This window comes from Electrophorus electricus, chromosome 3 (genome assembly GCF_013358815.1).
Source record: "Electrophorus electricus isolate fEleEle1 chromosome 3, fEleEle1.pri, whole genome shotgun sequence".
Lineage (NCBI taxonomy): Eukaryota > Metazoa > Chordata > Actinopteri > Gymnotiformes > Gymnotidae > Electrophorus > Electrophorus electricus.
Window position 1 is genome coordinate 30,501,711 of NC_049537.1, and position 22,769 is coordinate 30,524,479.

General features: G+C 48.2%; 1 protein-coding gene across 7 annotated transcripts in view; it reads left to right on the forward strand.

Annotated features, from left to right (window-relative positions):
* Positions 1 to 22,769, forward strand: part of cdc42bpab (CDC42 binding protein kinase alpha (DMPK-like) b) — a 50,890-nt gene that overhangs the window by 2,797 nt on the left and 25,324 nt on the right. For 5 of the 7 annotated variants that reach the window (XM_035524178.1, XM_035524180.1, XM_035524179.1 and 2 more), the window contains exons 2-7: positions 12,821 to 12,912; positions 14,457 to 14,540; positions 14,642 to 14,737; positions 16,050 to 16,198; positions 21,397 to 21,772; positions 22,249 to 22,497. In XM_035524178.1, coding sequence (XP_035380071.1) covers positions 12,821 to 12,912; positions 14,457 to 14,540; positions 14,642 to 14,737; positions 16,050 to 16,198; positions 21,397 to 21,772; positions 22,249 to 22,497 — 1,046 coding nt within the window. The remainder of the gene's footprint in view (positions 1 to 12,820; positions 12,913 to 14,456; positions 14,541 to 14,641; positions 14,738 to 16,049; positions 16,199 to 21,396; positions 21,773 to 22,248; positions 22,498 to 22,769) is intronic. The other 2 variants (XM_035524183.1, XM_027015920.2) reach the window with 1 other exon arrangement.

Genomic DNA, 22,769 nt, shown 5'->3' on the forward strand with positions numbered 1-22,769 from the left:
CCTTAGGGAATTCAGGTCTCATACTGCCAGTGCAGACTTTGCACATTGCCACTGCTGTAGTTTACGGTTTGTCAGCACCCAAACCCCCCAACCCCCGCACTGCCCTGGGGCCCAAGTTCTCTACCTGTGCAGCCTCTGTGCTTATAATCCAAACAGTGTCAATAATTCTGATCAAAATAACATGGGCCAGTCTTCAGCCAGGTCATATGAAGGTGTCCAGTGATGTGTTTGCATAGTATATCGCAATATAATTGCAATACAGGGTCTCCCAGTGTGTTTTGTGGGAACAAAGTGGCTGTAGGTGGAGTGTGGCTGTGGCTGTGGGTGGAGCGTGGCTGTGGCTGTAGGTGGAGTGTGGCTGTAGGTGGAGCGTGGCTGTGGCTGTAGGTGGAGCGTGGCTGTAGGTGGAGCGTGGCTGTAGGTGGAGCGTGGCTGTGGCTGTGGGTGGAGCGTGGCTGTAGGTGGAGCGTGGCTGTGGCTGTAGGTGGAGCGTGGCTGTGGGTGGAGCGTGGCTGTAGGTGGAGCGTGGCTGTGGCTGTAGGTGGCGCGTGGCTGTGGCTGTAGGTGGAGCATAGCTGTAGGTGGAGTGTGGCTGTGGCTGTAGGTGGAGCGTGGCTATGGCTGTGGTTGTGGGTGGAGCGTGGCTGTAGGTGGAGTGTGGCTGTAGGTGGAGTGTGGCTGTGGCTGTAGGTGGAGCGTGGCTATGGCTGTGGCTGTGGGTGGAGCGTGGCTGTAGGTGGAGTGTGGCTGTGGCTGTAGGTGGAGCGTGGCTGTAGGTGGAGTGTGGCTGTGGCTGTAGGTGGAGCGTGGCTGTAGGTGGAGTGTGGCTGTGGCTGTAGGTGGAGCATGGCTATGGCTGTGGCTGTGGGTGGAGCGTGGCTGTAGGTGGAGTGTGGCTGTGGCTGTAGGTGGAGTGTGGCTGCGCCTGTAGGTGGAGTGTGGCTGTGGCTGTAGGTGGAGCATGGCTGTAGGTGGAGTGTGGCTGTGGCTGTAGGTGGAGTGTGGCTGCGCCTGGAGGTGGAGTGTGGCTGTGGCTGTAGGTGGAGCGTGGCTATGGCTGTGGCTGTGGGTGGAGCGTGGCTGTAGGTGGAGTGTGGCTGTGATTGTAGGTGGAGTGTGGCTGCGCCTGTAGGTGGAGTGTGGCTGTGGCTGTAGGTGGAGCGTGGCTATGGCTGTAGGTGGAGTGTGGCTGTGGCTGTAGGTGGAGCGTGGCTGTGGCTGTGGGGAGGCCCCAGAGCTGAGTAAGAGCTCTCCGCTGGCGTATCGCACCGCTCTTAGATCTCCTCACCTCTCTCCCTTCCTCTCCATCTCTCTCTGCATCTCTCCATCACTAACACACACATCAGCATATGGCATATAGACGGATATTTCCAGATCTCCCTGTCTGATGCTATTTATCTGTGCATGTGCGTGTGTGTAGACACAGGTACAGAACTGCCTGTATGTGTGTCTGTTTTTGTGGACTTTCTCTCTCTCTCTGTCTTCAGTGGTGAGCCCTCTGTGTGCAGAGTCAGACACATGGCGATAAGCTCCGCCCCTCTGCCATTGCTGACTCACTGGAGCATTGCACATACTGTACACTCAGCTGGCCCTGTACTGTGCTCTTATCTGGTTGCTCTAACCTGTGTGTGTGTGTGTGTGTGTGTGTGTGTGTGTGTGTGTGTGTGTGTGTGTGCAGCACTCATAGAGCAATGTCCTTCTGTTCTTCTGCATTCGTGCTGCAGTGGGTGTCCAGGTTTATTTTTGGTTCCGTCTTGCTGGGATGCTCCCTCACAAAGTTGGGGCTCGCGCTCAGCGCAGATGAGAGGTGGCCTGATACTAGCTGACGCTTGACTTCAGCACAGTCTGCGTCATTGCAGTCTGCTGCTGTCAGAGACTGAAAGAGTTCATCAGTTTGTTCATAATCAGAACAGCTAAGCTGAAGGCTGTGCAGTGTGTCTTTATCAGAGACTTTATCACGGTGCCTTTTCAGTATAGCACTCACAACCCTGCTGTACGTTCAAACAACCAACCAACCAGCCAATCAAACCAAACCAAACCAAACCAAACCATGACAAGGAGAGTTGAGGCTTTTTCTAGGTTGGGACTCTCACGACATGGCGGTCATTACAGCCTTCCATGTGTTTCCCAAAGTCACAAGGAATCGGAGGCTTCGCAAGCCGCTTTGGGTGCAGCCGGGATTGGGCCATGGGTGACCACGGCACTCCGCCTTCTCCGTGGGTGCTGCCCGTGAAAACGGTGCACTACCAGTGAGCCCAGCCCAGCCCAGCTCTTCAGAGTACCTGCCTGAAGCCTGGTTGCTCATTACTGTCACTCCTGCCCCATGTGAGAATGACAACAGAGCTTAACACTTCAGTACATTTTATGCCTCAGGTCAACCAGGGCACAGATATTCCTACTGGCTCTAAGCAACATCCGTGAGCAGCTGGATATTTTTAACATAATTGCCTTGACTATAAATGCACTGGTCTTGGGCATGGTCGCTAGTGTGCACCTCCTCCCAGCAGTGGCAGGTGCTTCGCAGACTAGAGAGGTACGAGGTAAACATTAAATCTGATTGTGGTCCTCTCGTGTGCTATAAAAGCACACTTTGTAGTGCTCCAGCCCGTGCGTGCGGTGATGTCTGTAGTGTTCTGTCCCTGCACTCCCCAGGCGCCTCCAGCTCCGGTGGGAAACGCTGGAGGAAAAGCTCACATCACTTCCGCATGCCTCATATCCTGTTTTAAGTCTGCATGCATGCTGTATTTTGTATATACTGTTTTGTTAATTTTGCGTAGACTGTTTTGTTAATGGTTCCTGCAGTATTAGTGAGTGTCAATTTTACATTTTCACATTTTTTTCTGATGAATATCCTACTGATGGCGTATATAGTCACAGTGTAGTGTACTGAAAAATCACCATGTTCATATGGTCAAATACGTCATATAGAAAACAAACAGTGATACCAAATGGAGCCAATAATATATTAAGGCTAGAAAAAGGTAGATTTTCTAAGCAGTGAGTATATGCTCCTGCTGAACTATATTTACTTCTGCACTGAGGATTCTTTTTTTTCTTTGTTTATAACGTCATGATTTGTTCTCTCTGGTTTAGAACATGTTTATATGTTTACAGCATATTTAAAAATTCCAAAATTCAATATGAAGGATGCATAGATATTGAATACATAGAGATTGCTGGAAAAGAAAGTTTAACCCTAATAAATAAGTTTAAAAAGTCCTGCAGTAATCTAATGATGTAATGGATTAGTTCACGTGGCAAAGCCGTAATGTGAGGCAGGGTGTGTGTGTGTGTGTTGGTGCAGCTACAGGCAGGCAGGGACTGTGGAGTGATGCTCTAATCACTTAAAGTGATCACACCTTTCATGTGCAACTGTAGCACGCTTTATGACAAATCAAAACAAAGCTGGAACTAGCTGTGTGTGCGCGCGCACTGAAGTACTGCAACAACATGACTCACTGTACTCCCCAACATTTACCCCCCCACTTTCATCATCTGTCACCTGACCAGGTGTTGTGCAAGGTCTGTACTTTTGTGGAGACCCAGGCCTGGTTGTACCGTGGGACCCGTTAGGACATGCCTCTCCACAGATTTGTCATTCTTCTAGTCTGAAGTGCCAGTCTTGACACCTTTCTTCTGCAGGTTATAATTAGTACTTGTTTCCAGCCTAAGGGATTGGTTGTGGCCTAGAAATTGTATTCACTGGAAAACTGCAGAGGATTGTGTATGCATGACTGTTTGTGTATATATATAGTCCCTTGGCTTGTTTGTATGCCTGTAAGCAATATTTGTGGTTGTTGTAGTATTGTCATTAATACCAGATGTGAGGTGTTCATGTCCATTACTCAGTTTGTATGATATGGAGCACCATTTATATATGTATGTGTGGAAGTGTTAACCTACGAGTTCCATGAACAGTCATAAAATCTAGCTGTGTTTCTTTTAAAGCTTAATTGTTTGGAGGTAAGGAATACATGTTCTTTAGCAGTTTTCCCATGCACTCATCTCAGAGAGAGGTATGTTTCTGAACATCCAAATGGCCCAGATATTTTTGTCTAGAATGAACATGTGAATGGTAGCTTCATTAACACTGTGGTTCATTTCTGTGGTGTATTGACACTGTGGTTCTTGTCTGTTGCGATGCCAGTAGGAATGAGGTAGAACAAATGCAGGTGGCAGTTTATTAAATGAGGGAAATATGAACATGAAGGGCAAAACAGAGGCAAGGCATAATACTGAGGGCAAAATACACAGAGTAAACAGGAAAGCAATGGCAAGGACAGTACAACGAGTATAAGGTGAACCTGAGGGAGGAACACTTACCCCAATAACCAACAAGCTGGGAAACCAAACAGGGCCTAAATCACCAAGACAATCAAGCACTAATCTGACAGGTGAACAGAACAAGGAGAAGCAAAACAAGGACTGGAATAAAAGGAACAGGGTGGAGAAAACAAAACAAGCAGGAAGCAAAAGGAAAAACCAGACATGACAGGGAAACAGGGATGTCAGGAGGGTGGCCATTTGTGACAGAACCCCCCCCCACCAAAGAGCGCAACACCAGGGTGCGCAAAACAGAACAGGATGAGACACTGACAAGCGGAATGGCCAAGACAAGAATTGAGAGAAACTGGAGACCCAAACAGGAGCAGACAAGAGGATGGATGCAGAAACCAGGGAAAATGAATGGATAGAAACCTAGGGAATGGGACAAGAACCAGGAACAGATGCAGGAGCTCAGGTAAGAGACCAGGAACAAAAAGTACTACCTGAAGCAGAGACATGACCAAAAGGAGGAGCTAGGGATGACGAGGCAGGACAGGAAACAGAACCATAGGATGCTGAGGAAGTTAACCTGGACTTAGAAGCCTGAAGGACACAAGTGAGCCTAGAATCAGAACCTTGTTGAAGAGCAGAAACAGATAAGAGGACACAGGGAACATGCAAGTAGGAAGTAGGAACAGGTCCAGGAGCAGGACTACAGTCAGGAATTGTGACAACCAGGGGCATACACAGGATTTGAGGCTAAACCCTGGACTGGAGTCCGGGCAGATTGAGGCACGGAAACAGCACAGGGAAAGGGAGTCGGACTGGCGATGTGGCTGGAACAGGAGGTGGATTCAGAGTAAGGAGAGGAGACGTGCTGTAGCGGGCACAGTTGCGAGAACAGGAACAGCTGTATATACAGCACAACAGACAGGAACAAAATACACAATCGGCATGGATATGGGTACTGGGACGGGCAAGGGAACATTAATGCCACAAAGCAGGGTAACAATAGGCATCGATATATTGACAGGAACAAGAGCAGCCAAAACAGGAACTGAGGAAAAAGAGCCAGAAAGGGGGCTGGCGCAGCAGCCTCAAGAGGCAGAAGAGGTACATTAGGTGTAGATAGGAGTCATATGGGTCCGGAAGGCCGACGGAGAGGACCCAAGAGTCACTGGCTTGCTGTGAGGTGTAGCCGAAGGAGTCCCAAGCGCCTTAGGAGGCACACCTGTAGCAGCTATTCGGGGCACAGGGGAGCCTCGAGGAGCAACCACAGGGACAGGCCTGGCACCAGGCACAGGGACTTGTGGAATGGCTTCTTCCACTCCAGGAACAGGTGGGTTCGGTGACGTGGTGTCCTGCAGTGGCACGTCCGGAGGTGCAGCTGCCGTGGTCAGCAGAGCAGCAGGGAGGTCCGGATGCACGGTCAGTGGTGGGTCTAGGGGAGCAGGTTTCGTGAATGGATTTGACACAGGAAACAGAATTTGCGGCATCCATTACGCCGGGAACAGGAACAGAACTGGTGGTGTCTCTCGTGCCGGGGACTGGGTCAAGACAGGCGTGGTCCCTCACACTGGAGGCAGGAACTGGCTGGGTGGTTTCCTTCACACCAGAGACAAGAGCTAACAGGGTGTCTGGGAGGCTGGTAGCTAAAGCAGGCTTTTTTGGTGGAGCAAATCGTGTGGTGAGCAACTGGAGAAAACCCTCCACTGTCATTGCCTCCTGAGCCCTGAGCTGTAGTATTTCTGCCCATTCAAGCGCTTTACCCCAGGGAAACGTTTTCAAAAACACTACCTCCAAACTCCAGGGGATTAGGGCAGGTCAGGTGTTGCAGGTATATACAGCATTGCATAGCAAATGTTCCAACAGACTTACCCTTCCCATTGTACTCGCTAGGAGTTGCCATAAGTGAAGGTAGAGCCAAAGGCTTCCCATCTCTAAGCATAGAGCGTAATGACGATGAAATCCATGTCTTCATCTGGGAGCAAGCCATTGTGCCTAGATGGCTGGACTGACACAGATGGAACACAATGCGACTCAACGTGGCCCTCCTGCTGCATTCTCATTTTACAGTCATTTTGTTATGATTCCATTAGGAATGAGGCAAGAGGTAGAATGCAAATGCAGGGGGTGGTTTTTTAAATGAGGGAAATATGAACACAAAGGGCAAAACAGGCAAAGGGGCAACACTGAGTAAAATACTACACAACCAGAGTAAACAGGAAAGCAATGGCAAGGACAGTACAACAAGCATACAGTAAACCTGAGGCAGGAACATCACTTACCCCAATAACCAACAACCTGGGAAACCAAACAGGGCCTAAATAACCGAGACAATCAAGCACTAATCAGACACAGGTGAACATATGAACAGGGAGAAGCAAAACAAGGACTGGAATCATGGAACAGGGTGGAGAAAACAAAACCAAGAAATGGAACAAGCAGGAAGCAAAAGAAAAACAGACACAACAGGGAAACTATGGAAACAGGGATGTCAGGAGGGTGGCCATTCGTGACAGGTGTATTAACACTGTGGTTCATGTCTGTGGTTTATTAACACTGTGGTTCATTTCTGTGGTTTATTAACACTGTGGTTCATGCCTGTGGTTTATTAACACTGTGGTTCATTTTTGTGGTTCATTAACACTGTGGTTCATGTCTGTGGTTCATTAACACTGTGGTTCATGTCTGTGGTGTATTAACACTGTGGTTCATTTCTGTGCTTATCCCCTGCTCAAAGATTAGAATGTACCTCACAGGTAACTGGCCATTTCAAACCTGTGGCGTTTGGTGAGCACGTGCGGTAGTTGTCCTGTAACATGGTTGTTCTGGCCCAGTAAGCCACTTGTGAACAGGTCCTTGTGTCCATGTTCTCAATCAGGAGGAGATGGGAAGGGACTTTTTCAAGCCTCGGGGTCTTCTTGTCCTCCATGTTAGCTCACTCACTCCTCCGCTCCCAGACAACAACCGAGGCTAAAGTTACATCTAGTGAGGCGCATTTAGCCGAAGGGAGGTGAGTTGATCACGCAGTGTTGGAAGGGAGCCGTGGAACGATCCCAGTGACAGCTGACAGGGGGGCTTCTCACTGTTGGTGTCTGTGGAAGGCATTCCGAGGTTCTGCTGCCGCTGGCCTGCATGTATCCCTCTCTGGGGAGTAAGACCATCAGTTATGTCCTCTTGGCCCCAGAGACATCCTACTTAGACCGGGATTCCACCTCATTGAGATGTGCTTGATGTTACAATCCCAGAACTTAAATGTGTTCCTAAAGCAGGACTACAGATGTAATATTCCTGTAAGAATCCCTCTGACTACTCTACTCCACTCTTCAGAGACGGCCCAGGTTCCTAAAGGTCTGCATTCTTTCAGCAACATAACTTTGCAAAGGTTACGCAAAGCTGAAGGCACTTTCCCGAGCTTCGGCACTGGCACGCCTTCTGCGGTTTTGCTTTCACGTTCGTCTGTGAGCACTCCAGTCCTGCAGGTGATAGTTCACGATCGTTTCCATCACAACCGCAAAACAATCCAAACTACAAAACACATGTTCTAGTTACCAGAGCAAGGTAGCCAGGTAGCCAGGGCAAAGCTATAAATAAGAGAGATCTTGTCACAGCCTGTGTTCCCACAGCCTGCAATTGATTTGCATTTTTGTCACAGAGGTTTTTAATATGTTTGCGATTTTTAAATCTTTATCCAGAGTTTCACCCAATTCCTGTCCATTAATTAAAAGAATTTGAGACACATTCTAGTGTTTTATAGCCTCTGTGTTACAGGCTCAGTCCTGGACAGTGCTTTATAGCCTCTGTGTTACAGGCTCAGTGCTGGGCACTGTTTTATTGCCTCTGTGTTACAAGCTCAGTGCTGGAGAGTGCTGTATAGCCTCTGTGTTACAAGCTCAGTGCTGGACAGTGCTTTATAGCCTCTGTGTTACAGGCTCAGTGCTGGGCAGTGTTTTATAGCCTCCGTGTTACAGGCTCAGTGCTGGACAGTGTTTTATAGCCTCTGTGTTACAGGCTCAGTGCTGGACAGTGTTCTATAGCCTCTGTGTTACAGGCTCAGTGCTGGACAGTGTTCTATAGCCTCTGTGTTACAGGCTCAGTGCTGGACAGTGTTCTATAGCCTCTGTGTTACAGGCTCAGTGCTGGGCAGTGTTTTATAACCTCTTACAGGCTCAGTCCTGGACAGTGTTTTATAGCCTCTGTGTTACAGGCTCAGTGCTGGACAGTGTTTTATAGCCTCTGTGTTACAGGCTCAGTGCTGGACAGTGTTTTATAACCTCTGTTACAGGGTCAGTGCTGATTTGCCTCCTGACTGCTGTTGAAACCCTCTTCCAAAGTGTTTGGCACCCTTTGCGCTCCTTAGCGTACTAGCTGTGTGCTTTTCCCCGGACGTTCACGCAGCGTCCGACACTCTAGATCTGTATCGCCTTGTTTTTCTGCCCCTGCTGCCTCTCTCTTGATGTTCTTTTAGAATATCCTGTTTGTGTCGTTGCAGGCGCCCAGACGCCTCTCCACCCCCCTTTCTCTCGGGAGGGAGAAGGTCTGTTTATCGTGGCCCATAGTGGGTGTTCAGTGTGGCATTGAGCCCAATTTAATGCCCCACTGCATGTGTATTTGGTATGACTGTGAATCTCGGGCATGATAACTTATGCTTGGAGCTCATGAATGTTTTAAAGCCCTGTCCCAGTTTCCCTTCTTGTGTCTCTGTCTCATGCCCAGTGGCACACTCCCAGTGACTCCCAGTGGCATGTGGCGTGGAGGTCTGAGGAGGTCTGTGGAGGTCCAGGGAGGTATGGGGAGGTCTGGGGAGGTCCGTGGAGCTCTGTGCAGGTCTGTTAGCTCACCTTGTTGCTGGGTCATGCTGGGTCATGCAGGGTGGAGGTGCAGATCGCGTCTCCCAGCTCTGGAGTCCTACATGTTGGAGCAAACACCTGAATGTCAGAGGGCTTCAGTGCATGACTGTTGCCCTCATGTGAGGAGCCTCAATGCTGCACCGTTCCATAAACACGTCCTGATTCCTTTTGTCTTAAAATTCAGATAAGTTCATTATGGTGCGGTTTTATTTATTTAACTTGATGCCTTGGAATATTCGTGTCAGTAAGTTTGTTTAGACTAAAGCATTAGATGTGGTTTATAAAGGTTTTATAAAGGCAGAGATGAACTGTCCTCCACACCTGAAGACTCACAACGTTTTGAGATGCTTGCCCTGGCACACGGGCAGAGGCGTTCCCCGGTTTGACTGTGTTCATGCGGCTGTCTGTTGCACAGGTTTTGGTGTATTATTGGTGCATGTACAGTGTGACGTAAGGGTGGTGGTGGCCCCGGGTGTGTCTGGGCCCCTATCTGGGCTCCTGCCCAGAGGATGGTGCTGGGGATGTCTGTCCCCAGGTGTGAGAGACGCTTCTCCTAGAGACGACATTTTTAATTCATTATTTCACTGTGGCTATAAATAATTTGTTTTATGGTTTCCAGATGTCCTCTCTCCAGAGCTCTGGGATAGCACACACACACACACACACACACACACACACACAGGAGGTTCTGCCCTGGAATCCCCTGTCACACTATACAAACATGTGTACACGTGCACCCCACCCCCCACCCACCCACACACACACACACTCTCTCTCTCTCATTCACATGCTACCTCATAGGCTTGTCTAAATCCCAAACTCTATGCACCCTGTGTGTCCAGCAACAGGGAGCGCAGATTTACACTCGCTCGTGTTGCTTCTCTCAAACACACTTTGGCACCCTCTCACACACACAATCACACACTCTCTGAACCAGTTTGGCTGCGAGAGACCTAGACATGTTTTTCCAGTCTGAGTAGTGAATGTACTCAGTAGCTTTCATTCGCTGTTTGCTTTCGTTATCTTAGACGGTTTGCCTGTGATATGAGTCTTTGCTCTGGATATCTGAACCGATCCCAAAACGTTCCTGACTGCAGCAACAGGCAGACATGTCGCACAGTAACGTGTCTTTACAACAACAAGTCGCTTTACATGTTTGTCATGGTGATTGTTGCTATATTTTCCACCCTTATGGAGTCATTGAAGTGATAACGCAGATGATCTAATGTTAGAAGAAGGGTGTCTGGTCTATAGCCAGTGTTCTCTTCCTGGGTTCAGTTCGGTTCAGTCGTCTCTGACCCAGTGTTCTGTCGCTGGGTTCAGTTCTGTTCTATCGTCTCTGTCCCAATGTTCTGTTGCTGGGTTTTCTTTGGTTTGGTCGTCTCAGGTCCATTGTTCTGTTGCTGGGTTCGGTTTGGTTCTGTCGCCTCTGGTGCAATGTTCTCCTGCTTTGTTTGGTTTGGTTCAGTCGTCTCTGGCCCAGTGTTCTGTTGCTGGGTTCGGTTTGGTTTAGTCATCTCTGGCCCAGTGTTCTGTTGCTGGGTTTGGTTCGGCTCGATCGTATCTGGCCCAGTGTTCTGTTGCTGGGTTTGGTTCGGTTCAGTTGTCTCTGGCCCATTGTTCTTTTGCTGGGTTTGGTTCAGTCATCTCTGGCCCAGTGTTCTGTTGCTGGGTTTGGTTCTGTCATCTCTGGCCCAATGTTTTGTTGCTGGGTTCTGTTCAGTTCGGTCATCTGGCCCAGTGCATTCAGGGTCAGGGTGAAGTGTCCGGTGATCTCGTGTTCAGAGTGATTGCTGATATGCTTGAGTTTGCCCTGGGTACACAGATTAAACATATTTACACTGACTGGCCTGGATGTGTGTATATATGCACCTCAGTGTCTCATGGGTATTGTAGTGCTCCATTTTTGCTGCACACTAGCACCAGGGCAGTTAGGACACCAACACTGAAGAAGTTATCACACAGTCACCGGGGCAGTTATCACACTAGCACCTGGGTAGTTAGTGCACCAACAATGGGCCAGTTAACCCACCAGCAATGGGGCAGTTAGCCCACCAGTACTGGGGCAGTTAGCACACTAGCACTGGGGAATACAGTGATGTAGTCTGTGCCATATAAAGATGCTAATCTGAGGGTGTGTGGTCTGAGATTACAGCGTGGGTCAATGGTGTGGTATAATCACAGTGTTAAATGTAACGGACTGTAATCTCAAAGAGAGGCATGGTTGTCTGGTCATTAGTGCGAGCACTTCAGCTTCTAACACTTGCCTCGTTGGTTTAGGTATTCTGCATTTCGCTTCATTACATCTTCATTACATACTTCAAATACTTTACTTCTGCATGGCAACGTTTCCTTTAATCACAAATGTGCTGTGATTATACCTTAAATTCATCTGTTAATTAACTTTGCATGAAAGATTAAAATATACTATCAGTGGAATCAGTAGAGTATATAATCAGTGGAATCAGTGGAGTATATAATCAGTGGAATATAGAAACAGTGGAATATGTAATCAGTGGAATCAGTGGAGTATATAATGAGTGGAGTATATAATCAGTGGAGTATAGAATCATTGGAATCATTGGAGTATATAATCAGTGGAATCAGTGGAGTATAGAATCAGTGGAGTATAGAATCAGTGGAGTATAGAATCATTGGATTCAGTGGAGTATATAATCAGTGGAATCATTGGAGTATATAATCAGTGGAATCAGTGGAGTATATAATCAGTGGAATCAGTGGAGTATAGAATCATTGGATTCAGTGGAGTATATAATCAGTGGAATCAGTGGAGTATAGAATCAGTGGTAAAAATGGTTTTGTTTTTCTTTCCCTCATAATGTCCCGAGCCCGGTGAGTTTGGTGGCCTGACTCTGCGGTTCTGCTCCCCGTTCTGCTCTGAGTGTATGCACAAAGCTGCCACCTGAGGGATTTCTCCCCCTGAGCAAAATTCATAGCTGCCATGGAAACAGTGGTGCCTCACTTTGTACGCTTCTCTTAGGCTGGTGTGTGAGGGATTTTGGTCTACTCCCAAACTTGGGTGGTACTTACGTCCACGTGGTGAACTCGGGAGGGGGAAACAAAGCTCTTCTTGTGGGTGCACCGAAAATCCTCATGAGTATCACTGTTCAGTAATGTGAGTCCTTTATGCAGGATGCGTCTCTGGTACTAGGAACGAGAGGGTTTGCTCAAGGTTCTTTTGGACAAAACTTTACTTATCACCCCACTGAGCTGATACTGCTCTGTGCCGTGCTCTGTTCCCATGCTGCACTGCTCCGCGGAGGGCCTGGCTAACACGGAGGGGCGGGGCAGGTGACCACGCCCTCTGCCCTCACCCTCCCTGCACCTGCATGGCCTCGGGCAAGCCTCGGGACATGGCGATGTGAGACTCCTCACTCCACCCTCCTGTTGCACTCCAGTAATCTTGTGGGCAGAGCTGTAGGCTGTTCAGTTCACTGTTGGGTGGGTGATGTGTGTGGTTCACAAAGCTGATTGGCTCAAAATCCAGTGGGAACATGAGGACCTGTGGTGTCATGTATGTTCAGATGTTCACTCCCTAGGGATTTATGGTTCCAGCTATATTTAATTTCAAGATTTTAATTTTCATGCTGTCTGGAACCTACTGATGTTAGTCCCATATTAGCAATGGTGCCTTTTTGGGTGAAGTGTCTGCTGACATTGCCTTGTGTGTCTCTCCACAGCCAAACCCTTCACCTCCAAGGTGAAGCAGATGCGCCTGCACAAGGAGGACTTTGAGATCCTGAAGGTGATTGGTCGCGGAGCGTTTGGAGAGGTACGCACGCGGCCCGCGGGGCGGCTTTCCCTGAATCCCATAACAGGCCCTCTGCATCTCTGAAAGCTTCCGGTTCTGGAGCAGGAGTGTTCTATATAAACGATTCCGTATTGCGCAGGATGGAAACCGTGTTAAATTATCACAAACTATGCACAAAACAGGATGGTGTACATCTGCTAAATGATTATAAATCTTATTTTTCACAAAAATGCATGTCTGTAAATGTTTCATGTTGTTTCACTTAGTTAGTGGGATGGGGGATTCCTTTGGGGGTCTGTGATCGCACACACACTGCTTTATGGGCACACCTTTTTAGTAGCATTATCTGTGTAATCCCAAGGGCTTGTCTTTCAGAAATACAGAGAAGGATTGTGTAGTCACATCATCTTATTTCAGATCACACTGAAATATAAATGCAGTGTTCTCAAAATCTTGAGTGTTTCCTCATTGGCAAGAATACAAGAAGTTTTAAATAGAAATATCAGATGCTAAGATTAAAAAAGCTAATCTAGTGTAATTAAATTTGTTGCCCAGCGCTAAGACCCCCATGGCTGGTCTTGTCTGACCTTATTCATCAGGGCTGCGTTCCACAGGCCCCTCCATCCTCCAGAGCCTGTGCCAGCTTAGCCTTTATCGCCTGCATCTGGGCAGCATCGTGGCGGACAGCCACCTATAGCCGTGTAACGGGACGTCTGATTAGTGAATTCCCATTCAGTTGCCATTTTATTCCCTCATTCAACAGGTAATTGAAGGGGTTGAAGAATAATGCTAAATGCCCAGAGTGAAGTGTTGCTTCTCTGTCCGCCGTTCTGCCTCTGTGCTTTCCAGCTGGAACCCCAGTACAAACTCCTTCCTGTATTTCCTTTTTTGGGAGGCCGTTTCCAGTAGCGCATGATAAAGGAGACGAAGCAGCGAGTTGTCGACCAGTCGCTCTGGACCTGGGAGACTCCGAGAGGGACTGGCGCGATGGAGAGCAACGAGGAGATGCCAGGGTAGTGCAGAGCTAAGAGCAGGGTCCTTCCTCATTTACGAGGAGATCCCCCCACACTGTTGCTCCGAGACCTCCTAGAGAATCTGTCCCTCTAGAGAAACCGGCACTGTGGATTTGTTCACACGGCTGTAGGTCATATCAAGAACTCCTTCTACAGAGACAACGATGTCCCATGCACTAGAGGAGGTTTTTTCAATAGTTTTTCTGACGTATCGCGACCGTTGATGGTAACATTCAAAGGTGTTTTAGGGCTTGTTCATGGATGGTGTTGTTAAAAATTTTCGCTTTTATAGTTCCACTTAGGTTTAGTGAGTTTTAGGTTTGGCTTCATAAACTCCTGTTCTGTTCTTTGTCATAAACATATCAAAGCCTGTTATAGCTGAGCTTTGAGGTTTCAACTCTGCACTCTCCTCAAGAGTTGTTATCCCTGGGTCCCAGCCAACATCTCACGCAGCACTCTGTGTTAAGGGCGGGACTGTGTGTCTGCGGTGTATTAGCAAGGGGGGTGTTAGGGGTGAGTTGCTGCTAGCACTGACGCCACCGCTGTCTGCAGGTGGCCGTCGTGAAGGTGAAGAACGCAGACAAAGTGTTTGCCATGAAGATCCTCAACAAATGGGAGATGCTGAAGAGGGCTGAGGTGAGCACGCCATCCCACCTGACACTTCCCACAAAGCCACTGTGAGCACCTGACTCTGCACACCGCCGTTTCCTTTGACCTTTTATAACCCCGCCCCCCAGACGGCATGCTTTCGGGAGGAGCGGGACGTGCTGGTGAATGGGGACAGCCAGTGGATCACCGCATTACATTACGCCTTTCAGGATGAGAACCACCTGGTGAGGAATTCCGATTATTTGTTAATCGTGAAAGTTCCACACCTGTCAATGCTCTAATATTGTTGACTCAAAGTATCGATGTTTATGGCATCGGTAAAACTGTCAGGGGTCCTTCTGGTGTCTGTGTTTATCCAAAGAGTTTAGCGAAAGCATAAAAGGTGATTTCTATTCTTGCTGAACGTTGATGACAGATAAGCTTTGGGTTTGAAAACTGTCATTCCTGAATCTGCCATCATGGGAAGTGTCATGGGAAATTAACTCACAACTGGTGTCGTGTGTTTGTGTGTTTGAGTGGCTGCCTCGGACCCCCACTGAGGGGGTCCTGTGCCTTTGTTTATATATAGAGTGAGGAGAAGGATACTGTTATAGAATATCCATTAAGAGGGACTATTTCAGCAGATAATAAATCATTGTAATTATTGTTAAAGATTTGCTAATATTATTTAGTTATTAATAAATGTGACATAATTTATTCATTACAAAGTCAATGAAAGTTCCTTCCCTTTATAATTTGATCAGCAGCTGGTGTTATAACCAGAAGTGCACAGTTGTGATGTAGAGCCCCTGGTCATAAAGGGCTTTGTTACGATCACCGCAAGCACAAACCGATTTCAAATGATGGGCAATTTATATAATCACCCTTGCTGAGTGAGAGACGACAGGAGAGATGGTAAGTCTGGAACAGTGTGTGTGTGCACGTGTGTGTGCATGTGTGTGTGTGTGCACATGTGTGCGTGTGCGTGTGTGCGCGTGTGGGTGTGTGTGCGTGTGCGTGTGGGTGTGTGTGAGCGTGTGTGTGTGTGTGCACATGTGTGCGTGTGCGTGTGTGTGCGTGTGGGTGTGTGTGAGCGTGTGTGTGTGTGCGTGTGTGTGTGTGTGTGCGTGTGGGTGTGTGTGAGTGCGTGTGTGAGTGTGTGTGTGTCTGTGTGCGTGTGTTTCTGTGTGTGTGTGTGTGTGTGTGTGTGTGTGTGTGTGTGTGAAGGGAGAGCAGCATGCAGCCTGATGCAACTGCAGCGGATGGCAGTGTGTGTTCTGCCTCTGGTTTGAACCTGGACTGAGCCGTGAAGAATAATGACTCTGGAAAAGGTCAGAGAAGAGGTGGTGCAGAGAGGTGGTGCAGAGAGGTGGTGCTGTGTGTGCTGAATAGGACTGGCCGGAAAAAAGCCCAGAGGGAGGGTGGGAAGGCGCAGAAGGGGTGTGTGTCGGGGGGTCTGACTGTCTCATGGATCTGCCTTCTCTCACATCGTCTCTCACTCTCCCTTACATCATCCTCTCTTTCTCTCTCTCTCTCTCTCTCTCTCTCTGACTGAAGTACTTGGTGATGGACTACTATGTAGGTGGAGATCTGCTCACCTTGCTCAGCAAGTTTGAGGACCGCTTGCCTGAAGACATGGCCAAGTTCTACCTAGCAGAGATGGTGCTGGCCATCGACTCTGTGCACCAGGTGCACTACGTCCACAGGTGAGACCCCGCATGCCCGGCGTGCCAGTGGAAATAAACCCAGTGGACATCAACCCAGTGCTGCTCTGAGGATGATGATGATGATGTTGACTTCACACAAAATGGATTCAGTTGTATTCTGACGGTTTGCATCAGAGATGCTGGTACTGCTAGGAATTCTGGGGCTACAGCTAGTCTCCAGTTGTCACAGGAAGTGGTTTCACCTCATTGGCATAAGGACAGGTACCAGTAGTTTTGCGCCCTTTCATGATTGATGTGTTTGTGCCTATGAGGGGCAGGACTTTGGGTGTGCCTTTAAATTAACTGATCTTACAGAAAGAAATGCACAAACCTCCATGCCCCAATACAAACACACTCACACACACACACACACACACACACACATAGACTCATATGCTTGTGTGCACACACAGGAACACGCACATACGCATACATATACTCTCTCTTTCCACCACATGTGTGTATTTGTATACACAATCCTCTCTCTCTCTCTCACACACACACACACACACACACACACACACATTCTATTCTTACAGTAATTGTATGCTGTTTAGGGGGTTGTCTGAGCACATTGGTGGGGAGTATGGTGAGGCATTAATGATGGGGTTAGAGGTGTGGTCAGATGGGGTTAGAGGTGTGGTCAGATGGGGTTAGAGGTGTGGTCAGCTCTCCTCCTGTGAGAGTCTGGCACGCCTGGCTTTTGGAGGGTGGAGAAAGCATGGACAGTCCCCTGAGAGCATGTGATAGGAGTGTGTGTGTGTGTGTGTGTGTGTGTGTGTGTGTGTGTGTGTGTGTGAGTGTGTGTGAGAGTGGAAAAATAGCCAGTGAGCATCCATGATGTGACTGCATTTCTGCTAAAACTAAACACAAAAGAGTGTTTGCGCTTTGTGCTGTACTGTGCCTGGCTGCTGGCAGGTCTCTCCTGTGAGCACCTTTCTGCTTCCTACAATCAAACACACCCTCCGTTACATTTAGGTTCAGACTGCAGACCTCCAGCCTGCTCCCTAGCCCACTGCGCCCGAACAACATCAACCACACACATCTGCATCTGTCCCTTGAGGCTGTGCGGCCAGCGGAGTGTGTGTGTGTGACTGTGTGTGTGTGTGTGTGTGTGTGTGCTTGCACGCGCGCGTCTGTGGACGTCTATTAATGGAAGACGCCGTATCACTCTATTATTGGTCACCCAAAAGTGCCAGTCCGCAGGACACTCACTGCCGCTCATCGGAGGAAGACATGGTGAACAGTCTGGAACCTTCCGAGCTGCTGCGTGTTGCTTGTTGGCAGGCAGGTCAGCTGCTAAAGACAGAAGGGCACTATGGATGCCTGCACGTTTTTTGAAAAGTGCTTGAATGTGCATGTGAGCTCATCAAGGGCTGTTCTTGCTGACATCAGCTGTGGTTAAATCAACAGTCCTAGAGGCAGCACTCGGTTCCACCCCCACCCCCCTCTCTCTCTCTCTCTCTCTCTCTCTCTCTCTCTCTCTCTCTCTCTCTCTCTCTCTCTCTCCCTCCCTGTCTCCCCCTCTCTCTCTCCCTCTCCCTCTCTCTCTCTCTCTACCTCAGGCATACCCATATGGCTGTCACAGATGGGATCTGTGCTGTTAAAGGGGATTACTTCTTTATAGCTCTGAGCTGCACTGCTATCCCTAAAGCCGGCAGTCTGGGAGGAAGAAGGCCAATTAGCGTCCGTGCTAGCAGCTCCACCCCTGCTGCTCACCTTTCCTAAGGGCCAGCCTCCATCTTAGCTTAGCAGAGGTGCTAACTGAGCACGCTAATGCCCTAGAAGACTTCTGCTGGTCTTTTTTGCTAATATTTCCAGAGCTTTTCAGAAGGTCACTGAAAACAGCATAAATATGTCCCTATAGGTCCTTTTAAATTTGTTGATTTTTTATTTTTATTTTTTACAATTAGTGCATATTAAAATGCCCAGAATGGACAGTTTTGGTCTTATGAGCACCACTTTTACAAAATTGCCCATTCTACTGGTTAAGCAATTTTAGCGTCTGTCATGAACACACCTGCACTGAGAAACTGAGGGGATGAGAAGGCTGTCTGTCTGACCCGCAGACCTGCCTGCCTGTCTGTCTGTCTGACCCGCAGACCTGTCTGCCTGTCTGTCTGTCTGACCCGCAGACCTGTCTGCCTGTCTGTCTGACCCGCAGACCTGTCTGCCTGTCTGTCCCGCAGACCTGTCTGCCTGTCTGTCTGTCTGACCCGCGGACCTGTCTGCCTGTCTGTCTGTCTGTCCCGCGGACCTGTCTGCCTGTCTGTCTGTCTGACCCGCAGACCTGCCTGTCTGTCTGTCTGTCTGACCCGCGGACCTGTCTGCCTGTCTGTCTGTCTGACCCGCGGACCTGTCTGCCTGTCTGTCTGTCTGACCCGCGGACCTGTCTGCCTGTCTGTCTGTCTGACCCGCGGACCTGTCTGCCTGTCTGTCTGTCTGACCCGCGGACCTGTCTGCCTGTCTGTCTGTCTGAACTGCGGGCCTGCCTGTCTGTTGGTTCCATAACTATCATGCGGTGGATTGGTGGATCAAAAATTATTTATTTTCTTTCATATTTCTAATTTATTCAGTTATTACTTTATTCCTTGTCCACCACCACGCAACACTCTGGGGGACTACTCTAATTTTTAATTTTTGTGCATGCATATTATACAACTATATTAAAAATCATCAGATCATCATGTCAATTATAGAGTAACCTCCAGGGTTCTCACACACGCAGCAGAAATCTGATTAAGACAAAACAACAAATAACAAAACAACAACAAGAAATACTCCTAATGTCGGGTGGGGTTTTTAAATTCAAGTGTGATTTCAGTACACGTGGAGTCACTTCACACCCACGCACCTTATACATGGATGTACAGACAGACAGACTTGATGAGACATGACGAGACATGACGAGACATGACGAGACATGACGAGACATGAGACAAGGCAAGAGCAAGTATATGGGAGTGTATGTGCCAACTTAAAAGTATGATCAGCCATTCTTAACCAAATCCAGTGTGACTGGGAACGTGAAACAGCCCACTATAGCCACAAACTGCTCCCAGATCAGCATAAAGTGAGGATCTAAAACAGATTTCATATGAATAATCTAAGTGCAATGTGTGAACCGTGTCAGTCTGCAGTCACTTACCATGTGTGAAATGCTAAACTGAGTCATACGGTCTGATCTCTAACACACACCTTCTCATCACTGATCCTTTATGCTGCAGTGCCTATCTCACAGTCTGAACCTAAATGTAACGGAGGGTGTGTTTGATTGTAGGAAGCAGAAAGGTGCTCACAGGAGAGACCTGCCAGCAGCCAGGCACTGTACAGCACAAAGCGCAAACACACTTTTGTGTTTAGTTTTAGCAGAAATGCAGTCACATCATGGCTCACTGGCTATTTTTCCACTCTCACACACACTCACACACACACACACGCACACACACACACACACACACACACACACACACACACACACACACACACACACAAACACACACACACACAAGCACACAAGTGCACACATGCTGGACATGCACACAAATGTACTACACCTATATATGCACTACACCCAAACACGTACTACACCCATACACATACTACACACTCACACACACACAGCCTGCACACTACACTGACTGACGCGCGCCTTCCTGCCTGCATGCAGCACATAGAAGGATAGTCTTTGGAGGGAGGGGCTTCCGAAGAACGTTGGGGGGGGGGGGGGGGGGGCGCTAAGTCTGGCAGAAGCTAGCATGAACCGTTGCATCAGTTACATTGATGACCTTTAACCTGTGATCCGCTGGGTCGCGGTGGAGGAGGGTAGATCAGACATTTCTACAGATGTTTTTACATACTACATTTGTGTGAGACCTGTCAGGTCAGTAAGCTGTTCTCCACAGACCCTGTTGGACTAAAACTCTTGCTCAAATTTGGGAACCTTTCTATGATTCCTAAATAATAGAAAATTAATTGTGCTGCGGGTTCATATACTATAGAAATTATGTGGCAGATACACATACTGTATAATAAGAAGTTAGCATAATGCTAGTGCTGGTCACTTAATAGGATTCAAATAACTTGCAGGAAGCTGCAAGTGCTTGAAATACTGCTGAATAAAAATATTTCAGTGTTTCATTTGGTGTTAATTTTAAATTTGCTTTTTTTAAATTAGCATTGAATGAAATGATTCTATTAATATGAAGACTGGTGATGCCAAACCTTTCAGCAGTAGTGTACTGAGCTGTCTGTTACCCTACTTTCAGGATGGCTGTCCAGTTACCCATAAGCACCAGCAACAAAACCCGTCCCAGAACTCTGCTGGAAGCCCTGCTTCAAAGCTTCATTGTCAAAATCCCAGAACATAGCAGCACTTCGGCCAAAACATTTCTGGGTTTATGTCAACAATGCGATGACGTCTTGTTGCCATAGTTTGTACTTAGCATGGCTACGTGTAGCGTGGGTGCTTATCTGGCTTGTAATTAGAGGGCTGAATCCCGCCAGGCTCGGAGGGCAGTGACCGAGGAGGACAAGCAGTTTGGATTACAAACTGGAGTGCAAAACCTCTTTAAAGCATCTTTATCGCTTTGTTTCACTGCTCAAATTATACCTTTTTTCCATGTGTAAGGGAAGGATGGAATATTATCATAGAGCACCCAGATAATGGTTATCCATGATTTTTTGGAGAAAGTTCTCCCATACCTTGTAAGTGTACAGGTGCAAGTGCAGCCCATCTGGTTTCCTGCACGTTGTGCGTTACCAGTCCTCTAACTCAGTGGTCAGCTCCAGGACCGCTGCTGGCTGGAATGTCCCAAACCAGCAGTGTAAAATCCTCCAACAACTGGACTTTACTTTATACACTCATACCAGTTTTACACCAGTTTAACAGAGCATGACTAGTAGTGTAGCTTGTATGTCGTTACATATGTCATATGACAAACTATGATGTGTGTAGCTTGGCCAGTTGTAGCTCAGTGGTTAAGTAATTGATTTGTAATTGGAAGGTTGCTGGTTCAAGCCCCACCACTGCCAAGTTGCCACTGTTGGGCCTCTGAGCAAGTTGTACTCAGTCATAATTGTAAGCCGCTTTGGATAAATGTGTCAGCTAAATGCTGTAAATGTAGCTAATGAAGTAGATGGTGAGGGTATGTGTGAGGCAGCCTTTCCTAACAAGGAAACTTCCCACGTGCTTTCAGAGACATCAAGCCGGATAACATCCTGATGGATGTGAACGGTCACATCCGCTTGGCTGACTTTGGCTCCTGCCTCCGCCTCACGGAGGATGGAATGGTGAGTCCTCGTGTGTCTGCACCAGTGCTGAGTCCTGTGAGCCAGCTGCTGGGTCTAACCTCCTGGCTATGCCCCTGTCAGGTACAGTCATCAGTTGCTGTGGGAACGCCTGACTACATCTCCCCTGAGATCCTGCAGGCCATGGAGGATGGTAAGGGGAAGTACGGGCCGGAGTGTGACTGGTGGTCTCTGGGCGTGTGTATGTACGAGATGCTCTACGGGGAGACGCCCTTCTACGCAGAGTCACTCGTGGAGACCTATGGCAAGATCATGAACCACAAGGTGAACACGCTGCTGAAAATGTCCTTGTAATATTGAATAAAAACACAAAGTTTTAGCAAGTAGCTCAGGTGGCCTGGGTTTGTGAGTTCTGTGGTGTAAAAGTGTTAAATATTTTCAGGTTGTCTTCTGTGTGCTTACTGTCACCTTAAAAAAATACTAATACTCCCTTCCTTCACCATTTTATTCTGGATTACCCTCTCGGCGAGGCAATTAACCTTTAACAGAGCGGTAATTAACCCAGAGAGGTACTTAACCTTTAACAGAGAGGTAATTAACCCTCCACAGTGAGGCAGTTAACCCTCCACAGTGAGGAAGTTAACCCTCCACAGCAAGGCAGTTAACCCTTCACAATGAGGCAGTTAACCCTCCACAGTGAGGCAGTTAACCCTTGCACGAGAGTCCTCGGGTGGAGGTCAGCTTAGTCGAACGCTCCTCCCCTCTCACCCCAGCTCTCTGGCACCGCCCTTCCTCCTTAGGAGCGCTTCCAGTTCCCGCCACATGTGGGCGACGTGTCGGAGGAGGCGAAGGACCTTATGCGGCGGCTCATCTGTGCCCGAGAGCACCGGCTCGGCCAGCACGGCATCCAGGACTTCAGACGACACCCGTTCTTCTCAGGCATCGAGTGGGACAGCATCCGCTCCTGCGAGGCCCCTTACGTCCCTGAAGTGAGCAGCCCCACAGACACATCCAACTTCGACGTGGAGGACGACTGTCTCAAGAACTCGGTACCTGTTCCTCAGCACCTCATTGCTCCTGTGTGTCAAGCTCTGACATCAGACCTTTCTCTATTTCTGACAGAAAGTAGATGGCTACTTTCTGATAGTGAACAGTTTATAAACTCAATTAACTTAACCTCACAGCATATAAACTCAATTAATTTAACCTCACAGCATATAAACTCAATTAACTTAACCTCACAGCATATAAACTCAATTAACTTAACCTCACAGCATATAAACTCAATTAATTTAACCTCACAGCATATAAACTCAATTAA